This window comes from Acomys russatus, chromosome 5 (assembly GCF_903995435.1).
Source record: "Acomys russatus chromosome 5, mAcoRus1.1, whole genome shotgun sequence".
In the NCBI taxonomy this organism is placed as follows: Eukaryota; Metazoa; Chordata; class Mammalia; order Rodentia; family Muridae; genus Acomys; species Acomys russatus.
In genome coordinates, this window is record NC_067141.1 from 11928191 (window position 1) to 11950526 (window position 22336).

General features: G+C 41.4%; 2 protein-coding genes across 3 annotated transcripts; one reads left to right on the top strand and one right to left on the bottom strand.

The window, feature by feature from the left end:
- Positions 1-4340: 4340 nt before the first annotated feature.
- Positions 4341-13285, top strand: Pstk (phosphoseryl-tRNA kinase). Of its 2 annotated transcripts, none has more exons than XM_051145441.1 (6): positions 4341-4599; positions 6774-7065; positions 7296-7494; positions 8745-8820; positions 9301-9394; positions 13015-13285. In XM_051145441.1, the coding sequence occupies exons 1-6, from the start codon at positions 4384-4386 to the stop codon at positions 13212-13214; spliced, it is 1077 nt and encodes a 358-aa protein (XP_051001398.1). In that variant the 5' UTR covers positions 4341-4383; the 3' UTR covers positions 13215-13285. The 2 variants fall into 2 exon arrangements, with proteins under 2 accessions (XP_051001398.1, XP_051001399.1); XM_051145442.1 differs by having other exon boundaries at positions 13019-13186.
- Positions 13286-16422: 3137 nt separating this feature from the next.
- On the bottom strand, positions 16423-21987 carry Ikzf5 (IKAROS family zinc finger 5). The gene is made up of 3 exons (XM_051145443.1): positions 21822-21987; positions 19381-19563; positions 16423-18053 (listed from the first exon to the last, which is right to left on the bottom strand). The coding sequence occupies exons 1-3, from the start codon at positions 21952-21954 to the stop codon at positions 17113-17115; spliced, it is 1257 nt and encodes a 418-aa protein (XP_051001400.1). The 5' UTR covers positions 21955-21987; the 3' UTR covers positions 16423-17112.
- Between the last annotated feature and the right edge of the window lie 349 nt (positions 21988-22336).

Sequence of the window (22336 nt, forward strand, 5' to 3'; positions counted from 1 at the left end):
TACAGGAAAAACAGATGAACTAAAAGGCCCACACCAAAACTTTCTACAGACAATGTGTGTTAATCTATCATGTTTACTTATAAATAAGTAAATAAATAAATAAATACCAAAAAAAGCACTACTTCAGTCTTTGGGGGTCATAAAAGAAATCTCTAAGTATACCACCCACAATGTTGAAAATATAGCTTAGTTACCTGCCATTTAAATAAATAGGAAAATGACCCTTCAAGATAATCCTTCAAGGGCTATAGTGAGGGCTCAGCTGTTTGGAACATTTATTTCTCTCACAAATGCTCAAAGGACCAGAGTTGGGCAGCTCACAACAGCCTGTAACTCCAGTTTCGGGTGATTTGTGTGAGAAAGATAAGTACAATAAGAAAAGCACAAGACAAAAAAAAAAAAAAAAGCAGACAAAATGCAGCAGGCATTTCACAGAAGAGTTTGTGTCTCCAAGAAAAACCCTGAAGAAAAAAACAAGCAATACTCAGCCTCACTAGTGATTAGAGGAGTGCAAGGAATGACCACGAGGGAATACTATTTTATGTTATTATACAGACAAAATATCAAGACAGTGTGTCTTGCATTTCCCTAAAATAATAATAGTAATTAAGATTCATATAATCATTTTGAAAACAGTTGGTTTTCTTTTTCTTTTCTTTGTTTTTCAAGACAGGGTTTTTCTGTGTAGCCTTGGCTGTCCCACGACTCACTCTGTAGACCAGGCTAGCCTTGAACTCACAGCAATCCACTTGCCTCTGCCTCTCAAGTGCTGGGATTAAAGGCATGCACCACCATGCCCAGCTAACAGTTGGTTTCCTTTAGAAGTTTAATGTATATCTTGAGATGCTCTTGATAGTGACTTCTGCATACATCCACATGGGAGAATCTGCTCCTGGTAGCACCACTCATGAAAGCACCCCCCTCCACACACACACACACCTATCCAATAGAATGGAAAAATAGTTCACACAATAATAGAGTAGTCAAATTGAGTGAATTACATCAGCCTACCATACTATGGGAGTCTTAGTTGGATCATCACTGCAGTGACGAAACACAATGCCAAAGCAACTTGAGGAGGAAAGGATATATTTGAAAGAAGTCAAGACATGAACTCAGATGGCGCAGGAACCTGGAGGGAGGAGCTGCTGCCGAGGCCATGGAGAAGTCCAGGCATGGCAGCACCGACCATGAGTGACCCCCATCAATCACTACTTAGGCATTTGAAAAAGAAAACAATAACAACAACAGAAACACAACTAGGTTCCTCCTCTCAAATGACTTGTTGACATAAAGCACAATGGGGGGCTGACTCTTGGCAAGATAATACAAACTTATGTTCCCAGAGCTTACAGATAGCATAATGTTTCTTAGCTTTTTAAAATTTGAAGAATTTTGGGAATATAGATGCAAAAGTGGGAAGCGTGGTGGTGGTGGTGAGGTCGAGATGATGGCTCCGTGCTCTGGGGGGGGGGGGGGGTGGGAATTCCCATGCTAACGTTAATGCATTTGGTGTGTGGTGGATTCCCACACCCACTGGCTCTATCCAGACTTGGAAACATTACACACTTCAGAGCGTATCTGGAGGCAGGGGTTCCACTAAGGGTTACGAACCTGTGGAGCCCAGGAGTGAAGGGCGACTGTGATCGTTAATATTGCCAACCTTACATGATGTAGTATCACGGGTGAGAGATGCTTTTGGGTGTGCCTGTGAGGGAGTTTCTGTCGGTTGTTTGTTTGTTTATGTGAGGAATTTTCTAGATTTGGCTGACTAGGGCGAGAAGACGCCAAATGTGGGCATCTTGTGGACTGGGGTCCTGAACTAAATTGAAAGCAGCCCAGCAAGTAGAACACCAGTGTTGGTCTCTCCATGCTTCCTGTGGATACGGTGTGGCAGTCTGCATCGTGTATCTGCGGACATGATTTCCCTACCATATGTCACTGCTCCTTTGAACACCAAGGCGAAACAAATGTTTAAATTGCTTTTTTTTTTTACAGGTAATGGGAAAAGTGATTAATATGGTGGCAGTGAAGATGGAACTGTATTTTGAATAGAAAATGAAGGGGACTGGCGAATGAACCTGATTAGGAGGAGGAAGAGGCAAAGAAGCAAAGGAAACAGATTATCTGAGTAGAAAACAGTGTTTCTTGTTACTTTAATGGGAAAGAGGAGAGTAAACTACACAGGTTTTTTTGTTTTTTAGTTTTTGGGTTTTTCTGTTGTTTTGTTTTGTTTTGAAGCAGTGAAACTGATCTGGAGTCAATAATTGTTTAAATCTGTAACTGTTTCAAGACGGATCCTGGATAATTCCTGGACATTATTGTTCAGTCAGCAGAGTCTGTGGAGCCTTGGGTTTTATTGCTATGACTTTAAAATACAACGACAGAATATACAATTCAAAACTGAACCTCAATGTAAACCTTAAAACTGTGTGGGGTGGTATGGCATCCTGTCATGGTACAAGCGTGTGACTGGGTGTATATAGCTGCGCATGTGCATGCAGAGGGCAGAGGAAGGCATCTCCTCCCTGGATCTCTACCTTATTGCCTTGAGATAGGGTTTCACACAGCACCAGCTCTCAGGGGCCACCTGTCTCTAACCCCAAATGTTGGGTTACAGCAACAAACAGCTCTACCATTCACACCTTCTGATGTGGGTGCTGGGGCTTTAAACTCATGTTTTCAGATCAAGTGTTCTTATCAACTGAGCCATCTTCCTGTCCCCCCACCCCCAAACTGCTCTTAAAACACTATATTAAAATGGACTCAATGAGTAACCAAAAAAAGGGGGCATGAAGGTGGGAGGGAGACACATCGAGGGGCATGTAGGCGTGTTAGAGGAAGACAATGGTGGCGACACATTCATATCACATTGTATATCTGTGTGGAGTTCTCAAGAATAAAGGATATTTTTTAAATTAATTGATTCTATGCATATAATCTCCCCAAATAATTTTTGTTGTCTGAGAAAGCAAGGAAACTTGTGTGGCTACAGAGGATGAAGGATAAAAGTGAATGGTTAAGGATATGCCTTTGTATTGGGCTGATGACGAACCATGAAAGGAAGTGGGTGGGTAATTCGGTGCTGTTCATCTTCATCCGAAAGAGAGATTGAGAATGTGTGCGCACTTTATAATCATAAATTACATCAGACCTGGCAACAGATTATCATTTGGATTCTGCTTCTTGTTTGGTTTTGTTCTTTTGGCTTGGTCTTTTGGGGGAAAGGTCTCACACTGTAGCTCTGGTTGGTCTGGTATTCTCTTTGTACCAAAGCTGGCCTTGAACTTGCCATGAAACTCCACCTCCAGAGGCGTGCAGCAAAACATCCTCAGTGTCTCAGTTGTATTTCACTTCAGTACACATTGATTCTATCCTTAAGTGTTGACCACAGTTTGAACATATCCTTTATGAGTAAAAAGTACCATAAAAGTAGTCAAAATAGAATCCAGCTTTCTTTTTCTTATACCATACTCACCCACAAATTTTTTCCTGTTTGGTAGGTCTCCACAATTTGTTTGCTTTTTAAAATTTTTTTATTTTATTTTTATTTTTATTTTTTTTTAGGAGGGGTAAGGAGTTTGAGACAGGGTCTCATATAGAACAGGCTGGCCTCAAACGTTGCTCTTCCTTCGTCTGCCTTCCTACCGCTGGGATTATATCCCACCTCCCAAGCTCGCTACCACTTAAAAAAAAAAAAAACAAAAAAAACCCGCTATCGATAATTCCTGTGTTCTCTGCTGGCAAGCAATGAGGATAAGGATATGTGTTTCCCGTCTTTATTTCTTCTCACTTGCTGCCGCCTGGCGGCACCAGGACTCAAAAAAAAAAAAAAAAAAAACCACTCAACATCCATCAAGTCCAAGAAGAGCAGAAATATGCTGTCCTCGCCTCGTCTCCTGCTATTTGATTTCCCGCACTTTATCTTTCAAAGCCTTCTTTAATAAGTTTCAAGTCTCTTTTGGACAGAGAAACCTTATCGTAACGAAACCAAAAAGGAAGTCCTAATGGCTTGAAGGGTGCCGGGGGTGGGGGTGGGGGTGGAGGGTGGAGGGTGGGGGAAGAATGGGATGGGTGGAAGGTAGGGAATGAATGATTCTACCGGGAGTAAACCCAACTCTGGAATCCTTAAAAAGTGTTCAGAGTTATGAAAAGAAGCGCCAATGACTCCGTGACCTAGGGTACTAGTGTCAGGGACAGCTGATACCCCTGTCGTTCACAAAGTTCAGATGGCGACCCGAGAAGCTGCCAGGAGCAAGGCATCTTCCGCGGACCCACATCCTCGCTTGTTCCTCTTCAGTGTCGCCAGAGGGCGCGGCACGGTACTGGGGCACTGCGCGTGCGCACCGTGCGCAAAAGGTTCGTGGAGACCACTGCAGGGCCATGAAGACGGTGGCGGATTCTGGGGCCACTGGCAGCAACCGGTGGCCGAAGCTGGGACTGTGCGTCCTCTGCGGCTTGCCGGCGGCCGGGAAGTCGACCTTCGCGCGTGCGCTGGCCCTCCGTCTGCGGCGGGAGCAGGGCTGGGCCACGGGAGTCCTCTCCTACGACGATGTGCTGCCCCCCGCGTTTCCCGACAGCGCTGGCACACAGCCTCGGGTCAGCACCGGGTGGAAACTGGGGGTGTGCAGACTCGGCACAGGCGGTAGGGCCGTGTGTGATTGACAGCGAACCGCCCTGGATGGATCCTGACCGAGCAAGTGCCTCCGTGGGAGGGGAGGCCTGATGGGAGCTGGAAACCAGGGGAGTTGGTTAGCTCCGCTCTGTAGACCTATGTCTCGGACTAGTACTGTACGGGGCTGAGGGCCATGCTTTGTAGAGGTGTTTATGCAAGTTTGGTACGTTCACATATTGCATATTCTATGCAGTGGAACTTTAAGATAAGGCCTAGGTATGTTGCCGAGGTTAGTCTCAAATTCCAGGGCTCAAGGATCATCCTTATTCCTCGTATTATGTATCTGGGACTACAGATGTCACCTCCGAGAACTCTATGGCAGAATCAAGTTTTGAGTTTAGTGTACAAGTTGGATGTCCTAGTCACATACCTCCTGATAATAATCATCCCTGGGAGTGTTTCTTCCTAGAGTCTAGGGCAGAGACGAAGGAATCTTTTTTTTTTTTTTTAAATCTGCTTATTGCCGTTTGAAACCAGATTTTGTAGGATTGGAGCACTGTACCATTTTGGAACTCCCCATGAGAATAAAGATTACAAGTGATAAATAACCAAATTGCTAGGTCCCGCCAGGAAAAATTTACCAAATGAAGAGCCTGGGCTGCCACTAGTTTTGGGAAAGGTGGTGCTATCTTGGTTAACAGCCAGATGGAATAATTTATTAATCCCTGCACTTACACCCCAGTGAGGTGCACCCCGTCCCCCCGCCCCCCTCCCTGCTTGTAGAAGCACTTGGAAGCAGCTCACATTGGCAGACTAGAGTCCCGTCTCCAGTTGCATACTTACTCTAAAGCAAATGTCTTCTGAAATTTTAAATGGTTACACTTGATGCTTAGTGCCTGAGTGTAGACGAGTCACATGAATTAGAGGTGAAGAGGAGGACTCCATTCTGTAAATCCATACAAAGATATATGTATACAGGCCTGGAGAGATGGCTCAGTGGTTAAGAGCACTGACTGCTCTTCCAGAGGTCCTGAGTTCAATTCCCAGCAACCACATGGTGGCTCACAACCTTCTATAATGTGATCTGATGCATACTGGAAACATAATAAATCTTTAAAAAAAGATATTTGTATACAAAGATACAATGTATTTTCCATCAGGATATAGCCACTGTTTTGTTTTGGTTGGAGGGGGTCAGTATTGTAATTGGGAGTCCCCACTTTGGAGAAAGATAAAAGTTATTTATAAGGAATGTTTTTCCTTCACCTTCATTACTGTATATTTCTCTACTTTCCCCCTACGGGTCTCATGTGGTCACTGATTAGAAAAGCTCCACCCTTTAGGAAGTGGCACGGATTTCCTTCTCAGTGAGGTTCTCTGTCTACTGTTATGTGGATGAGACGGAGGGACTCCCGTCCTGCCCTTCTGTCTCCGCTCCAGCCTTGACCTCAGAACTAGTCTGCTCTCCGCCCCTCACAGTCCGTGGTCACTTATATTCCCAAGCTCCTATCTGTTCCTGCCATCTTTTCCAACCTCACAACCAGCGGTTAGCCAGAGCTCTTCCCGGCTTGACCAAAGGATCTTGCAACTGACTCATCGTGCTGCCAGGTGTCCCTTCTCATTTCAAGGACAAACCGACCTTGTTACATCTTAGGTGGTTGATAATTCAACAGGATATTGATTATGGCTCCCTTGTTCTTCTCCTATATAGTAAAGGGTTTCCATTCTCATGCACTCCCTCCCTCCCTCACTCATCATTCACTTATAGTATGTTTCTGGAACATCTGTCAAGTGTCAGCCTCTCTGCTGGAGGCTGGGTGACCTAGCAGGAGAGAGATGAAGGCGCACATAGGTACCCAGCTGATGGAAGCCCTGCTGGAGTAGGGACTGTGTACAGAATAGGGCTTGGACTGCCTTCTACACGAGAGAGTCTGAGATGGCTTTAAACAGCTCTGAGGGTATGGAGAACATTGCAGGGAGACAGGGCGCAGGACCTATGAAGACAGGATGGTATGAGAAGCAAAGTGTGTCTGCTGAACACAGCAAATGGTTCAGTACTGTGAGTTGAAATTTGAAATGGGGACAGAATGGCAATAAAACAAGATGCCCAGCATGCTGGCCAAAGCCTAATGTCAGTTCTTTGCTGTTGTTTTTGTAGTCATCCCAATGGAAAATGTTTCGGCAAGAACTGCTAAAGCACCTGGAATGCTTCCTCATGGCACTCATTAGTGGGGCCCAGATGTCTGCCCCGCCCAACAAGACGGAAGCCGTGTGGGAAGATTTTATAACCTGCTTTAAAAAACAGGACCTGATCTTTGCTACAGCACCTGAGGCCCAGCCTTGCCACTTCTTGGCTAAACCTGCTGTTTCTAGACCTTTGTTTTTGGTGTTAGATGACAACTTTTATTACCAAAGTATGAGATATGAAGTCTACCAACTGGCTCGGAAATGTAATTAAAACATTTGTTTCTTACGCATGGAAACATTGACTCACGCATATCAAAAGTGCAGCTGCCTTTGTGAGATTCTGATTGGATTGGGTTTTTATGGATTTAATTTTTAAAGTGGGTGTTTAGCATTGCAAGTGGAGTTTTTCCTGTTTCATCTGGGACTAGTATAAATTAATTCACACTTCTGGAGAGACAGGCTGGTAATTTGGTGATTTTAAAACTGTTTTCAGATTCACTGGGCTTCTGCCAGCTCTTTCTAGATTGTCCCCTGGAAACGTGTTTGCAGAGAAATAGTGAGAGACTGCAGCCGCTGCCTAATGAGACCATCCTCCTCATGGAGAGAAAGATGGAAAAGCCCAACCCTGAGAAAAATGCCTGGGAGCACAACAGCCTAGTAATTCAGAGTTCAGCATGTTCTTTGGAGGCCAGGTACCCTACATTAAGCCATTTTGTCGCTCTCGTGTTAGGTGCCCGGTAAAACTTGCTTAACCGTATGGGACTGACTATTCTCCCACAGCCTTGAGGAGTGTGGAGGAACAAACTAAACAGAAAATTTAGTTTGTCTAGGGTCACCAAACTTGTAACAGCTGAGATCTGAATCTAAGTTTCTTTATAAATGCCTACTTTTTTTGCCCCCAAGATGTATTTGTTATGTATGCCATGTTCTGCCTGCTTGTACACCTACCTGCAGGCCAGAAGAGGGCATCAGATGTCATTCTAGATGATTATGAGCCACACCACGTGGTTGCTGGGAATTGAACTCAGGACCTTTGAAAAAGCAGCCCAGTGCTCTTAACCTCTGAGCCATCTTTCCAGCCCATAAATGCTTACTTTTAGCTGTTCAAACTGTAATGTCTCCAACAAATGTAACATAATGGGGGAGATAACTCAGTGCTTAAAATGCTAAAATGCTGCAGTGGGCCTGAGCGCAGATATGTGAAGTTGGGTGTAGCTTCTCACATCTGTAATCCAAGCACTGGGTGTGGGTGTTGCTCGCTGACTAGGCAGTGTAGTGAGAATCACTGTCTTTTGGCCATCTTGCTAAAGTTGCCTAACTAGGTTGTAGTGAGAATTTTGCAATTTTGGTTTCTTTTTAAACCAAACAAAACACAGCAATATTCCATGAATGTTTTTGTTTTAATCCCAGCTATGGGGATACAGGGGTGCTTTGCAGCAGCTGACTATGATCTGCCTCACATTCGAGCAGGAGTGTGATTTTGCCAGCTGCAGTTAGTTTCTGTGTGAGTGTGTGATGTTTGGAATTGATGTATAAATGCTAGAGTCCCGATGAGTGTGCGCCACTGGTCATAGTTTGTTAAGTAGTCCTTTGTAAAGAAATAAAGACGTCAGATATCCTGATGGTGAAGACCAAACTTGCCTCAAGGAACTCAATGCAGGAAGTAGTCTAATGATAATGTTGCCTCCTTTCCTCTCTGTCCTTTTTTTCTCTATCTAGTGTTAGGGGGTTTAAAGGTGGAAGAAGAGAGAACCCACAAAGTAGCAAACACCAGATACAAGTGGCACCTACAACGGAGGGCTAGGCAGAATAGGAACTGAGTTCAAATGTAATAGGATGGCTTTTTTTTTTTTTTTTTTTTTTTTTTCAGAACACCAGCTTCTTTAAAAAGGCAAATGTCGTAGGGGAAGATTTATTATGCTTTATCTCACTTTCTCTGCAGCCCGGAGGTGACCGATTTGATGCTTACTGCTTTGGAAAACCCCATAAAATGTGTTGAGGACAATACGGAACAAAAGGTAAATATTCCAAGTAGGACTTGATGCAAATGAGGAGTAACTTTTTTGTAGGGAGACCTTTTGAGCTGATGATAGCAAAAGTGAAAAAAAAAAAAAAAAAAAAAAAAAAAAAAAAAAAAACCGGTCCGTTAGCAGAACTGCACTGTACCAGCCTTTGGCTTCTGACATCCGGTCAGTGAGCTGCTGAGGGCCTATGCCGGCTAGTCAAAGCCCCATGGTAAATGTTCAGAAATGCTGGAACCTTACGTTGGTGACTTAAAATGGACAAAGGTGCAAGTGTTTACACCATCAGAGCACAGAAACACTACATATAGGTTGGAGGAAGTTTTTATTTCTACAAAGCCAGTTAGTGCACACTCACCAGCACACCCACTTTACAATTGGACATGATTCATACAAAACCACCATGGCTTTTTTTCTGGTCCCTTCAAATGAGTGTATCCCTTGGCCATTCCCGATAACAATGTCTGTATTGCACAGGAGACAGACAGAATTACATGTTCCACTAACATCCTCCATAAAGCCGATGAGACACTCCGAAGAACCGTCTCTCAGACAATGAAAGAAGCCAAAGGTACGTTGACTAGTTCTGTGCTCTTTAGGGGCTGGGGAGACCTCTCTTGCTGGCATTTCCTTGACACCAGAAAGATCTATTATACCAGAGTTTACACCAGCATTTCAGTTTAACATTTGCTGTTTGGTTACATAGCTAGCCCATCCCCTGAAAATGGGTATGCACCCATTTAACTTATTTTTCCTGAGGGTCCTCTTTTTTTTCACTAGACCTTTTTTTTAGATACCAGGGAATCAATAGGTAGCAGAACATTCTAGTGAGGAGACAGACAAAGGTAATTAATTATAATATATGTAAAGGGGTAGATTTATTTTTAAGAGTAACTAGGGTGTTAGAGAGGCTGGTTAGGGGTAGTCCAGGGTCAGGGGTCAGACTAGCATGGGATTTGAACAAGGTCACTGTTATTATTAAATATGAATAATATTTAAAAGGAAGTACTAATATTTCAGATATGTGGTAATTATAGCTTTTTTCAATAGTTGCTTTTGGTCTTGAATATTTTAACTCCTTGCTATGTTTAAAATTTGTTTTAAAAAGAAAAACAGCAGCTGACATTTAACTCCTTTGATGTGCTAAATGTTTTGTACTCTATAGTCAATCATGAAGGTGGGTGCATTTTATAAATGGGAAATGGAGGTTCACGGTGAATCAAGGAACTTTCCCAGAGCTGAGCAGCTGCTAAATTTGGGGGCAACCTGGGATGAAGTGAATTCTGATTCCAGTTTGCTGTTACACTTTCCTGCCTTTACTGTTACCTTCACAAAATCTGAGGGCACTGAAAAGGGCACAGAATATTAACCATGCCATGCTTCTCAAACTCCTTATCCATGAGCACACATAGATTTTTATATTGTAAACCATGGGTAATATAGTGTATAAGCACATGTGGAAACAAGTTTGAGAAACACATCCCCATATTTAATGGAATGTTTTGTTTTCTCACTTTAGAAAAACATCCATTGCCACTCACTTATGAATTACAATCCAAAAAAGTCTAACGGAGGATTGGAACAGAAATGGCATCATAAGTAGAACAAAGCAGAAATCATTCTAGTTCTTTCAAGCCAGGCATAGTTGCGCACGCCTGTGATCCCAGCACTTGGGAGGTGGAGGCAGAGGCAGAGGCAGAGGGCAGAGGGCAGAGGGCAGAGGGCAGAGGGCAGAGGCAGATCACTGTGAGTTCGAGGCCAGCCTGGTCTACAAAGTGAGTCTAGGACAGCCAAGGCTACACAGAAAAACCCTGTCTCGGAAAAACAAAAACAAAACAAAAAAGTCATAGTAGTTCTTTCTTAAGCTCTTTGCCTCTTGGTGTTCTGTCTTATGCCCAAATCATTCACCATTCTCACCTATTGGAAAGGTAGAGACTTTTCTGGAGGGCGGGGAAGTTGGTGCTAGTTTTTTTGTTTTGTTTTTTCAAGACAGGGTCTCTCTGTGTTAGCCTTGACTGTCCTGGACTCAGTTTGTAGACCCAGACTGTCCTAGAACTCACAGTAATCTACCTGCCTTTGCCTCCCCAGTGCTGGGATTAAAGGCGTGCACCACCATGCCTGGCTTGGTGCTAGTTTCTAAATGTGACTTGATTTAAAAAAAAAAAGATTCCATTCCTCTGCCATCAAGGAAATGGAAGTGACAGCCCACAGATGGGACAAAACACTTGCAAACGTCTCATGAGAAACCTGAGTATATAAATATATAAAGAAATCTTTACTACTCAGTAACACACAGGTAACCCAATTTAAAAATGGATAAATATCTAAGTAGACATCTTTTTTTCCAAGGATGACACAGAGATGGCCAATAGTCAAGTGAAAATGTTGTTTAAAATTAAATAACAGCAAAATACAGATCCAAACCATGGGAGATGCCACTTCACAGCCAGTAGAATAGCCCGAATGAGGAAGTGGTCCAAGGCTTGCTGAGGACGTGGCTGAATCAGAGCCCTCACATCCTTCTGGTGGAAACATAAAATGATGCAGCTGCTTTGGAAGCAGCCAGGCCACTCTTCTAGTGTTACCATGTGGCCCAGCTACTCTGTTCTACAGCAACAGGTCTGAGGAAAAATTATAAAGCTGACACAAAACCACTTACAACAGAACTACTACAAACATCCACAAGGTGGGAACAACCCACCTGTCCATCACTGATAAGTGGGTGAATACAATGTGTTTGCCCATACAATGGAATTTTATTTAGCTATAAATACAACTAGATTATTGATACAGGGTAGAATATGGGGAGCCTTGAAAACATCCAAACTGAAAGTGCACATCAACGTCCAGAAATGGGAAATCAAGACAGGACAGACAGGGGTCGGGGGTTGGGAAACGGAAATAGGGCTGAGAAGGGTGAATGTCAGAGGACCCAGGCTTTGCTTTTAAGTTATGTAAAAGTTCTAAAATTGACTGGTGATGCTCGCATATATCTGATTAATCGAAAAACCATTTTTTCTTTCCTTTTTCTTTCTTTTTTTTAGACAGTGACACAGTGACTCTCTAAGTAGCTGTGGACTCTCAGGCCCACCTGCCTCTGCCTCCCCAGTACTGAGGTTAGAAGCATATGCCACTATGCAAGCTAAGCCATTACATTTTCAATGGGATATATTTATGATAAGCTGTAGCTCACTAAAGCTAATTTCAGATGCTCGGTAACACTATCCATATGGCCATGCCTGGTAGAACATTTCCATCATCACAGAAAGTTGCTTGGGGCAACTGTTCAAATGTATTATTTATCAGTGTCAAAAAACCAAAGTGTCAGTTTATTTTTCAAAGCAAAAGATAGTAAATTAGGCATCTTGGCTCAAAATTAGCCTTCTGTGGTATTGTAAGTCTTTAATCCCGGCACTTGAGAGGCAGAAGCATGCCATCTATGTGAGTTTAGGGTCAGCTTGGTCTACATAGCAAATTCCAGGCCAGCCAGTGCTATGTAATGAGAATCTGTAAAAACATCCTTTTATGGGGCTGGAAAGATGGGTCAGTCAGCAGTTAAGAGCACTTGTTATTCTTGGAGAAGACCTGTGTTCGCTCCATCTGTAACTCAAGTAATGGGGGATCTTGTGCCCTCTTCTGGCCTCTAGGAGCACTAGGGATGCCAGTAGTACTTACACACACACACACATGAAAAACATTCATTGCATAATATTAAATAAAATCTTTAAAATATGTACCCTTTCAGGTTTACCTTTTTTCTTTTTTTATTAATGTATTCATATTATGTATCAATTGTTATCCCCTCCCCTGTATCCTCCCATTCCTCCTTCCCTGCTTTCCCCCTACTCCCCTCCCCTGTCTGTGACTGAGGGGGACCTCCTCCCCCTGTATATGCTTATCGGGTATCAAAAGTCTCTTCTTGGTAGCCTGCTGTCCTTCCTCTGAGTGCCACCAGAGTTTATCTTTTTCTACTCATATACTTCTGAGCAAATACTAACCCTAACTCCCTGTAACTGTTGTTTTAGATGACTTTTCTAGACCACATCAATGTAATTTCTTGTCTACATATCATTATAATGCAGCTAATTGTTTATTGGGGGATCTGTCCTGTTTGATGTAATCATATGACTGATGGCAGTGGGCAGCCCAGACTGATCTACAGGAATAATCTGAGAATACGTTTTGTTTTAGATAGGCAGATGCCTCTTAATGACTTGAAGCGTCTAGCAGAAGAACTTAACAAGCTCAAAGCAGACTTTTTGGAAGATCTAAGACAAGGAAACAGAAAACACCTGTGCGTTCAGCCAACCACTGATTTACCAGATGTTATTTCTTCTTTTTGTGAGAAGAGAGATGCTATTGTACAGATGTACATTTCACAGCAACATTAAATTCTCTGTTTCTAGTCAAATGTCTGATTTGGGTAACAATACACCATTTTGTATGATTGGGTGTTTTCTGGACCAATATTAGGAACTGCCAAAGGCTATTCTGAATACAAAAAAAAAATCATCCAAGATGCCTATTCTAAAAGTTCCGTTCTGCACGCCAGAAATTACTTCTGTGAGCTACCTGTCAAATGTGACATAGTTAACTGAGTATAAGAGGCAGCCCTCCTCACCAGTGTCACCTAAACTGGCCTGAATAAAGAGGAATGGGTTAGTTACTGGCATGGAACTATGACAAAATGCCTGATGAAAAACCACTTAGAGGAGGGGAGGTTGAATTGGGCTCTCAGTTTCAGGAGTTGCGCATTGCGTGGGGAAGGCACAGCCACTGGACTGGCTTTGTGTACAGTGGCAGAAGACTATGGCTGTTGTTTCTCACACTGTGGACAAGGAAGCAAAGAGTTCTAGACCAGAGTCAGAGTAAGCCTTCAGGACCTGCCCTAGGGTGGTGGACTTACAAAACACACACACACACACACACACACACACACACACACACACACACACACACACACACACACACAGGTTCCACACCCTTCGGAAACAAAGGCACCAACTGTTCAACTAGAGCAGCTTGTGGGGCACATTTCTCATTCAAATTGTAGCAATTAGGATGAGTTTTAGATCTAGAGCTCTTTTGTTGTAAACTCATAATAACTCTTTCCATAAGAGATTCTAGAAATTCAAACTAGCCAGCCATAAAATCCTTTATAACATTTTTATGTGTCATAAATTGCTAAAAAAAAAAAAAAAAAAAATTTGGTTCTAGTTTTAAAAAACAAAAAACCAAGTCATTAGAAAGTGTTATTTTTTATTTATACATTACAAAAGCAAAGCATTATTCACAATAGGAACTACATACTATAGTTACTTCAGCATTAAACTGCTTTCTTGATCCCTAAACAATGTAATGTACTTACAACTATAAAGCAAGATTTATACCTTGCATAGAAAACATGTTCCATACATCCAGGTTTCAACAAAAACAAGTTCTAATAAGCATATACCTACTCCCTAAGACTAATGAAAACGTCTTTAGCAGGGAATTTAAATTTTTCTAATAATTCTTCATTTTATAAGTATTTTTGCAGAACTTAAGAGAATTACCTGTTTTTTGTTTTTTAGTAATATTCCCTTTGTCAAATAATTCTGCAGATGAATGGCAAACACATTTCTAAAATGAAACAGCACTGGAACTACCCAATGGAAAAATTTCAAAATGAAAGTCTAGTCTTCACTTGAATGTCAAGAAGTTGTAGCTACACACTACATTAGTAAAATCTAAAATAAAATTATCCTGTTAATCTCTTCACAGTTTCTTAAAAAAATATTAGTGGAGATAAATTACCAACCTTAAAAATCTAAACTCATGTTCACTGAACAAAAATAAATTTAGTTTCAGAACATTGCCTGTTAATGGCAAAGTACTATAAATAGTGCACGTTAAACTTCTCTCAACTCATTTCTATAAAACATTTGGTTAAAAATAAAATGAGGAACATATTTAGTATTTAAGGAAAGAACGTAACATCTTCCCTAAAACAGAATTTAACTCAGAATATTTAAGCAAAATCCTAAATCTTTAAAAGTACAATTTCAAAACAGTTTCTAAGGTAGATTTGCTTCAAAATTTTAGTGCATTTAGAAGTGTTTGTAGCTTTTTACGCGTCAATACCTTTGGAAGACCAACTGTGCTCTTTATGTTACTGGAAAATTAGAATTTGTTCCTTCTAGTTTGTAATTATTATGAAAAGTCATTTCCATATTTAAAGTGAAATGCACCTTCAACACATTCATCTTTAGTTGTCAGGAAAAACAAAATGCACATGTCACTGTTTGGCCCAGAATGTATAGATGATAAAGCTGGCTTTAAGGAGAGCTCTTTCGGGTTGTTTGGCCTTTAAGATGCGTCTTGCAGAGTTGCCCCAGCCTGACAGGGAACTAACTCCTGGGCTCTAGCAATCCTCCTGCCTTGGCTTCCCAAGGCAGCTGGGACTAGAGGTATGCAGCATCACACTGGGCTTCTTCCTCTTTCAGGAAGTTTTCATTGTCTGTTTGTGGGTATTGCTTTAAGTTGATTCAAACATTAAAAATGGCAAAGTTTCCAAAACACAACCTGTTTCTTTTGGGATGTCAATAAGCATTACAGTCAAGTTATATAATTGCAAAGTGTTGCACTAAAGCTAATCTAATGAGTGATTTAAGAAACAGACCAAAAACACTAGAAAGTTAGAGTCACAAGAGAAAGTGTCTTTGGTGCTGCGCTTTTGCAGTGCAGTTGGGATGAGCCAAGACTAGTTATGCAAGCACAGCTCCCTCTGAATGGCTTTCTAGCACTGGGAGGCAGGGCACAGATCCAGTAACAGGGCACTTGGGGCTTAATGGGTAGACACCATCAATATTTCCCTCTTATTTACTGTAAGAGGCCATTTTTGGTTAATAAATGCTTGACAGGATATTTCTTTAAGAAGCCAATTAGGAATATTTTCAAGATATTAACCAAATGACAAATGAAAAATTTGCAAAGTACACAGAAACCAACAGTAAGTGACAATGTTTTATTGTTTTGCCAGGGTCTCTTCAGAGTAAACTACTTATTACACAATACAAAAATAACAGCTTCCTATGCAGAACGAACCATTCTAACTATAAACAAATTAAATGTCACATTTAAATGTGCATTATAGTAACTTTCACTCTTTAACCTTTCCCACTAATGGTGACTACCCCACTGTCACTGTCCATGAGGACTCACAGAAAGTACCTTCTACGGCCTACTCTGCAGAGGGAATTAGGCTCTGTTTGGGCTTGTTCTCAGTTTTGTAGCTATTTCCTCTATCACATTTTTCTGGGTTTCTATACCCATCCTTCTTGGTCATTACGGGCAATAAATGTACAAAAGGCAGAAAAGGAAACTTTGGAGATTGTTTTGAAGCATCTTAATAAGATAGATGAGTTCCACTTCCTCTTTGGTCATCAAAGACTAGGAAGAATAAAATAATCAGTATGGTTGTCAATCTTACGTGACACCAATAATAGTTGAATGCAGAATTTAAATGAAAGATTCAGATTGAAAAAGGCATCTAGCACTCTAGTATAGTTACCTGTGGCTTTAAAATACTCAAATATATATTATGTGTATATATATGTATATATATATGAAAAACTTCATGTTTAAAGTAGACATTAACGAATAGATATCTCAAATACCAAACACAACTTTCAATTTAGCCCGAAATTTCAGCTTCCAACACTTTCATTTTTATAATTTAAATTTGAATTGTTTTACATTTTCCCTTGGAGAGAAAAATTTATTACACTAAAATAACTACTGTTTTTGGTTATAGTGAAACTAATTCAACTTAAGTTATGTGAACACAAATAGCATTTTAACTAAGAGCAAACTTGAAGGCAGTTTCTCTACAAACACTGAAATGTTATAAAAGATTTTATGAGAAATTTATTGTGCCATTTTGAAATATGGTAGAAAGAATATTTAGTTGTAATGTATATACTGAAGCATCAAGAATATGGATAACCCTGGGAGTCCTATGGACAAGTGTAGGAAAGCGAACACCCGGTAAGATTACGACCGTACTTTAACTCTCACAGGTCTAAATGAAAAAAACATCAATGCATTTAACTATCTTAACGTATAAATAACCCTGACCAGACTTTTATGAAAAGTTAACAAAACCCTTTGTCACCTTCAAACTTCTATTTTATGAATAGAATGTATAAATTTTAAGTTAGCAGATACCTTATTAGGGATGATCAAAACTAAAGAGCAAACTACAAACTCCCAAAAGGCCAAACCAAGAGAGAACAATGTTGATTGTGTTCAGTGCTGGTTATGTTGCCCTCTTGCAAAATGACAAGCAAAATCATACTTGTTTTTACATTTGCATCCACATATATTACACTGAAAAGGGTTTTCATACCCATGGCATCCCATGTGAATAGTGTAAAGGATATTGTCTGCAAAGTACATCTCACAGTGCTGGCAGTGGTGGAGAAGCTGGGGGTCCTGGACCGGCAGGGTTGGCGCTGGAGTGCTTGGCTGGCTGTTTCCTATGCTGGGGGTACTGGTGTGGGCACTTGGTTCACTGCTCGGCCCTGCCACTGGGCTGTAGTTCCTCTGACCATGTGATGGCCGAGGTTCTGGACTTGTGGGGGAGGAGCTCTGAGCAATACCTGCTGACACAGCAGAGACTACTGCTTGGGCAGAGGGCTGCTGAATCATGAAAGGCTTTTCATCAGGGCAGGAGACTACATCAGGGGAGGCGGGGTTTTGGTTGTCTGGTGGTAAACTGGACAACTGTCCTGCTAAAGTAGAGAGCTGATTCAAAGGGTTGTCAACCATGAGTTCTTGGGGGTCCCTTGGCAGGCCACCAGTTGTAGTTTTAGCCATAGTTTCATAGGAGTCAGTCTGAATATTTGGGATTTCATGGGTAAAATCATTAAGGTAGTCTGGTTTCTGGACCACCATGGAAGGTGGACTTAAGTTGATCAGTGCTCTTCTGCTATACCCCAGATTGCTTGTTTTCTTTTGTAAAACTCCCCACATTTTCTTGCTGCTTAAGGAAGACCTGGTACCTTTAACTGGTACCATTTTATGTTTGCGCCTCCGATGGTGGGACAGGTTGCTTCGGTCACTGCAGCGGAAGGAACATAATTCACATTTGTATGGTTTTTCCCCAGTATGAGAGCGCATGTGGGCTTCCAGATGGCGCTCATAGGCAGATGCAAATGGACATAAGTGACACCTGTGAGGTTTCTCACCTGTGTAAGAGAGAAAATGGGAGAAACTGCAGGAGTAGCTCATTTACAAGACTTTTCATGTTTGTCTACTCTATGTGGGAACTGATACAAAAATAAAATGCTTTGCAGAAATTTATAATTGTATAATAAGCTTGTAAAATCTGCAAAGAAACCTAAGAACTAAAATAAAGCTTAAGAATTCATTAGCAACAACTTGTGATAAATATTTAGATTCTATTTAGTATGAAAGCCATTATAGCTTCAACTAGCCCTTGGGGGGAAAATATTCCCCACATAATAGAGATTTATCAGCCAGATAGCATACACCTTTAATCCCAGCATTTGGGAGGCAGAGACAGAGAGATCTCCTGTGAGTTCAAGGCCAGTGTGGTCTACAGAGTGAGTCCAGTACTGCCATGGCTACAAAGAAAAACCCTGTTTTAACTCATTCCCCTCAAAAAAATAAAATATAAAAAGATTCTTATCAGCATTATGTTTCAAAGTGTATGTACACAGATCTATCTATACACAAATACTTTTTTTTCTCAAGAAGCAGAACACCCCCCCCCAAAACAAAACAAAACAAAAAACCATCTTTATATATAAACTAGGAAGTTCAAAATCACAGTGAACTCCTGGTCCAAATATGAGTTATGGGACATACCTTTTGAAATTGCCAGGGCTTCTTCACTTTCCTATTCTAGTTCAGAGGGACAAATTTTATTTAAAGCCAAACTCTCAAATATGTAAAACTACCATTTAGAAAGTGAGACTGAGAGACATTCATCTGACAAGGACAGGGTATCTACCACATTCCAGATATGCTGATAGCTCTGGGGGTGGGGGAGGGTACAAAGCTGGCCTTTGGGTACAGAGAGATCTGTGGATGTCCTCAGGAAGCTTTTAGGCCACCATGATGTAATGAAGAGGCGCAGAACAGGGAACACACAGGAAAAGCACCGGGGCTTGGGTGAGGGCAAGCGTACTTATACTTAGGAAGGTTTTCTCAAAAGGGTGGCTAAGGAGACATGGGTGTAGCAAGTGCACTCTGCAACTGTACAGAAGCTGTTCTCTTTTCTAGAATGTAAAGGTTATTGTGAACAGAAAGAAAAAGCATTAACCCTAGAAATAATCTCTCCAGCCTGACAGCAGAACAATAAGGAAAGAGTATGTAGATCAAGGAGGAAAATGGACAGGAGGATCAAGCTCTCTAAGCTGGCTTCCAGTATTTGTTTTAAAACGCCAGTACTCTGTAAAAACAATGGAATTACTACCCAACAAATGTTTATGTTTGGAACCGTGAGAATCGCGTGGCCTTGCTCTCCCTGCCCAGCTGTCTCTCCATTACCTGTGTGGATCCTGATGTGCTCGATGAGCCGGGCCGTCCCTTTGCTGGCATAGTTGCAGTACCTACACTTGAGCTTCCCATCGAAGGTCCTTTCAAACCCGTCTACCAACATTCCTGAGTTTTCATCCAGGGAAACTTCAACAGATGGGTGATCAAGTCCATTTTGATCACCATCTGTTCCAGCTATAAGCAGAAGCAAAAGAAGTCATGCACCTCAGAAGCAACTCAGTTCAGCAGGTTAGACTCAAGTGGTCGAAGATCTCCCACAAACTGATAGCTTTCCTTCCGAAGAGCTTAATTCATAAAACAATTCAAGCTTCTTCTTCTTCTTCTTCTTTTTTCCAAGACAGGGTTTCTCTTTGTATCCTTGGCTGTCCTGGACTCCATTTGTAGACCAGGCTGGTCTCAAACTCACAGAGAGCCAGGTGTAGTGGCACACGCCTTTAATCCCAGCATTTGGGAGGCAGAGACAGGTGCAGCGCTGTGAGTTCGAAGCCAGCTTGGTCTACAAAGTGAGTCTAGGACAGCCAAGGCTACACAGAGAAACCCTGTCTCGAAAACCAAAAACCAAACAAACAAAAAAATCAAACTCAGGGATTCACCTGCCTGGCCTCCCCAAGTGCTGGGATTACAGGTGTGTACCATCGTGCCCAGCTAATATTCAGACTTCTTAAACTGGGACAAAGTTTATATAAAAGTAGAATTATATTCTAAGAACATTTAAAGAGGACCTCAAATTATTTACATGTAAGTTTTGCCAACTCTCACATGCTTTTGAAGAAAACAGAAAGGAATAAAGTTCGTCACGTCTGACATCACAGTCACACATAGGTATAGTGTCTAAGACACTGGTCATGGCAACATTTTTAATTAACAGTTCCTACAGGTCTAAAACACTAACTCAATTTCTTTGGTTCTAAAAACAATTATTGGATATTCTGTTTAGTCAGCTATTTGTGTCTAGATACTGAGTTACGTGCAGGACCGTAACATTCTAATTGAGCACACCAAGGAAAACAAGGTTATCTGAGAGCTCTGAATGTAAGGAACTAACATGGTGGGGTGTTTGTTCTTCCTCTGAACAAACTTTGTAGAAACAAGCAGAAGGAGCAGGTACTCATGATTAGGAGCTGACGTGGGCACTCACCCTGGCCTCTTGAATGCCAGTCCTGGAATCTGTTCACACTGTAGGAAGAGGCGGAATTTGTATTCCTCCTTCTTCATGGGAACAGGACTTCAGCTAGACGCCAGGAGGCATAGTCCTCATGTACTCAATTCAAACCCTATTCCTTCTCTTCTGCCCTTCAGCAGAAACCATTTTGCCAGCATGGTCCAAAAGGAATCAATTGGAGAGACCAGGCTTGCATGTGGTCTCCCTTTCTCCAACCGTTTTCCTAAGACCTGCATGCTCACATTCTGATGTATGCATCAGTTACTAGGGAGATCTTAATAAAATAAACTGAATTATTAGATGCAGGCAGGACCCGATGCTCATGTTCCTAACAAAACTCTGGGGGTGACACCTGATCACTGCTGCCAGTCCCTGCATCTTCATAGCGCATAAGATCTAGGTCAGAGGCCAACAAATGTTCTCTACAAGGCTGAGGTAGTGAACACTTAAAGCCAGGTGGGCTTTGTCTCTATCATGACACCCAACTCTACTGCTGTACCCTAAAAGCAGCTATAGAAAATAAGCAATCTAGGGATGAAATAGTTCACTGGACAGCACTTGCCTGATGTATGCATAGATGGTGATCCCCAGCAGTACAAACAAGTTAGAAGTATGTAAAGTAAGCATGTATGTGTTCCAATAAAACTTTATTTATGAACAATAAAACTTAAATTTCATATACTTTTCATGTGTTATTACATCCTTTTTGTATTTTCTCAATCATTTCTAACTGTACAAAGCAATTTTCAGACTGCAAGCTATAGGAAAGCAGCTTTAGATGAGTCCCATGGGTGGAGCTCAGCTGACTGAGCTAGGCTAAGAACGGTATATGTGATCCACAAACTAGAGAAACTTCATCTCTCGCAGGCTCACCAAATCTTTGCTCCATCTAATTTAGTTTCTCTTCCTGAATGGGTGAATGTGGCCAGCTGCCTTTCACTTAAGAGCAGAGATCCCCAATTGAGGCTCAGGTCTGACTCATGTTGCCTGACGGACAGATTCTCTGGGTTCTTTGAATTGACTATCAGCTGAAGACATTAAGGACAGACAAGGGTAACAGGACTGTACAGTTCTCTAGATTACATTAAATCTTTGTCTCATAGCAAAAATCTGCATGTTAAGAGAAGGGAGAAAATACCTTGCATCTTTCTAGAAAAAGAAAGTAATGATCTACATTAATGGATAGTGATGTTCATAGAACGGAAAGCTGTACATGAATGTTACTACACTTACAAATGAGAACTTTTCAATAGTATTAAAATTAGTCTACCTCCCTGAAGAGTCTCTGCTTCTTTGTCTCCACTGACTGATCCCGAAATCATGTTCACATGATGCGTCTGCTGTGTCAGGTATTCCTGGAAATCTTTCACAAAGTCCAAAGGCTCTGGTTTCTTTTCACCCATCTTGATGCTTTTTTCTTTCTTTCTTTCTTTTCTTTCTTTCTTTCTTTTTTTTAAATTGAAAGTTTGTTATATCTAGGGAACAAGGAAATAAATAACCCAGAAATAATTTTATACTATTTAAGAAAAATACAGCACAAAATAAAACAGTATAGCCAAAAAAAGACTTTGTATAAGACACTGCACATAGCAACAGAAAAGGCTGTCTTTACTTTCTTTACATACTTTATAATCTATCTAGAAAATTAAAGAAGACATATACAAAGCAGTTAGAAAGAGACTTAAGCCGGGCGTAGTGGCGCATGCCTTTAATCCCAGCACTCGGGAGGCAGAGGCAAGTGGATCTCTGTGAGTTTGAAGCCAGCCTGGTCTTCAAAAGAGTCCA

Coding starts and splice junctions, on each gene's coding strand:
- Pstk (XM_051145441.1), top strand. CDS start 4,384: ATGAAGACGGTGGCGGATTCTGGGGCCACTGGCAGCAACCGGTGGCCG. Junction 7,066..7,295: donor CTACCAACTGGCTCGGAAAT/GTAATTAAAACA, acceptor AACTGTTTTCAG/ATTCACTGGGCTTCTGCCAG. Junction 8,821..9,300: donor AGGACAATACGGAACAAAAG/GTAAATATTCCA, acceptor TGTATTGCACAG/GAGACAGACAGAATTACATG.
- Ikzf5 (XM_051145443.1), bottom strand. CDS start 21,954: ATGGGTGAAAAGAAACCAGAGCCTTTGGACTTTGTGAAAGATTTCCAG. Junction 19,564..21,821: donor AGCAGAGACTCTTCAGGGAG/GTAGACTAATTT, acceptor TTCTGCTTATAG/CTGGAACAGATGGTGATCAA. Junction 18,054..19,380: donor GCACATCAGGATCCACACAG/GTAATGGAGAGA, acceptor TCTCTTACACAG/GTGAGAAACCTCACAGGTGT.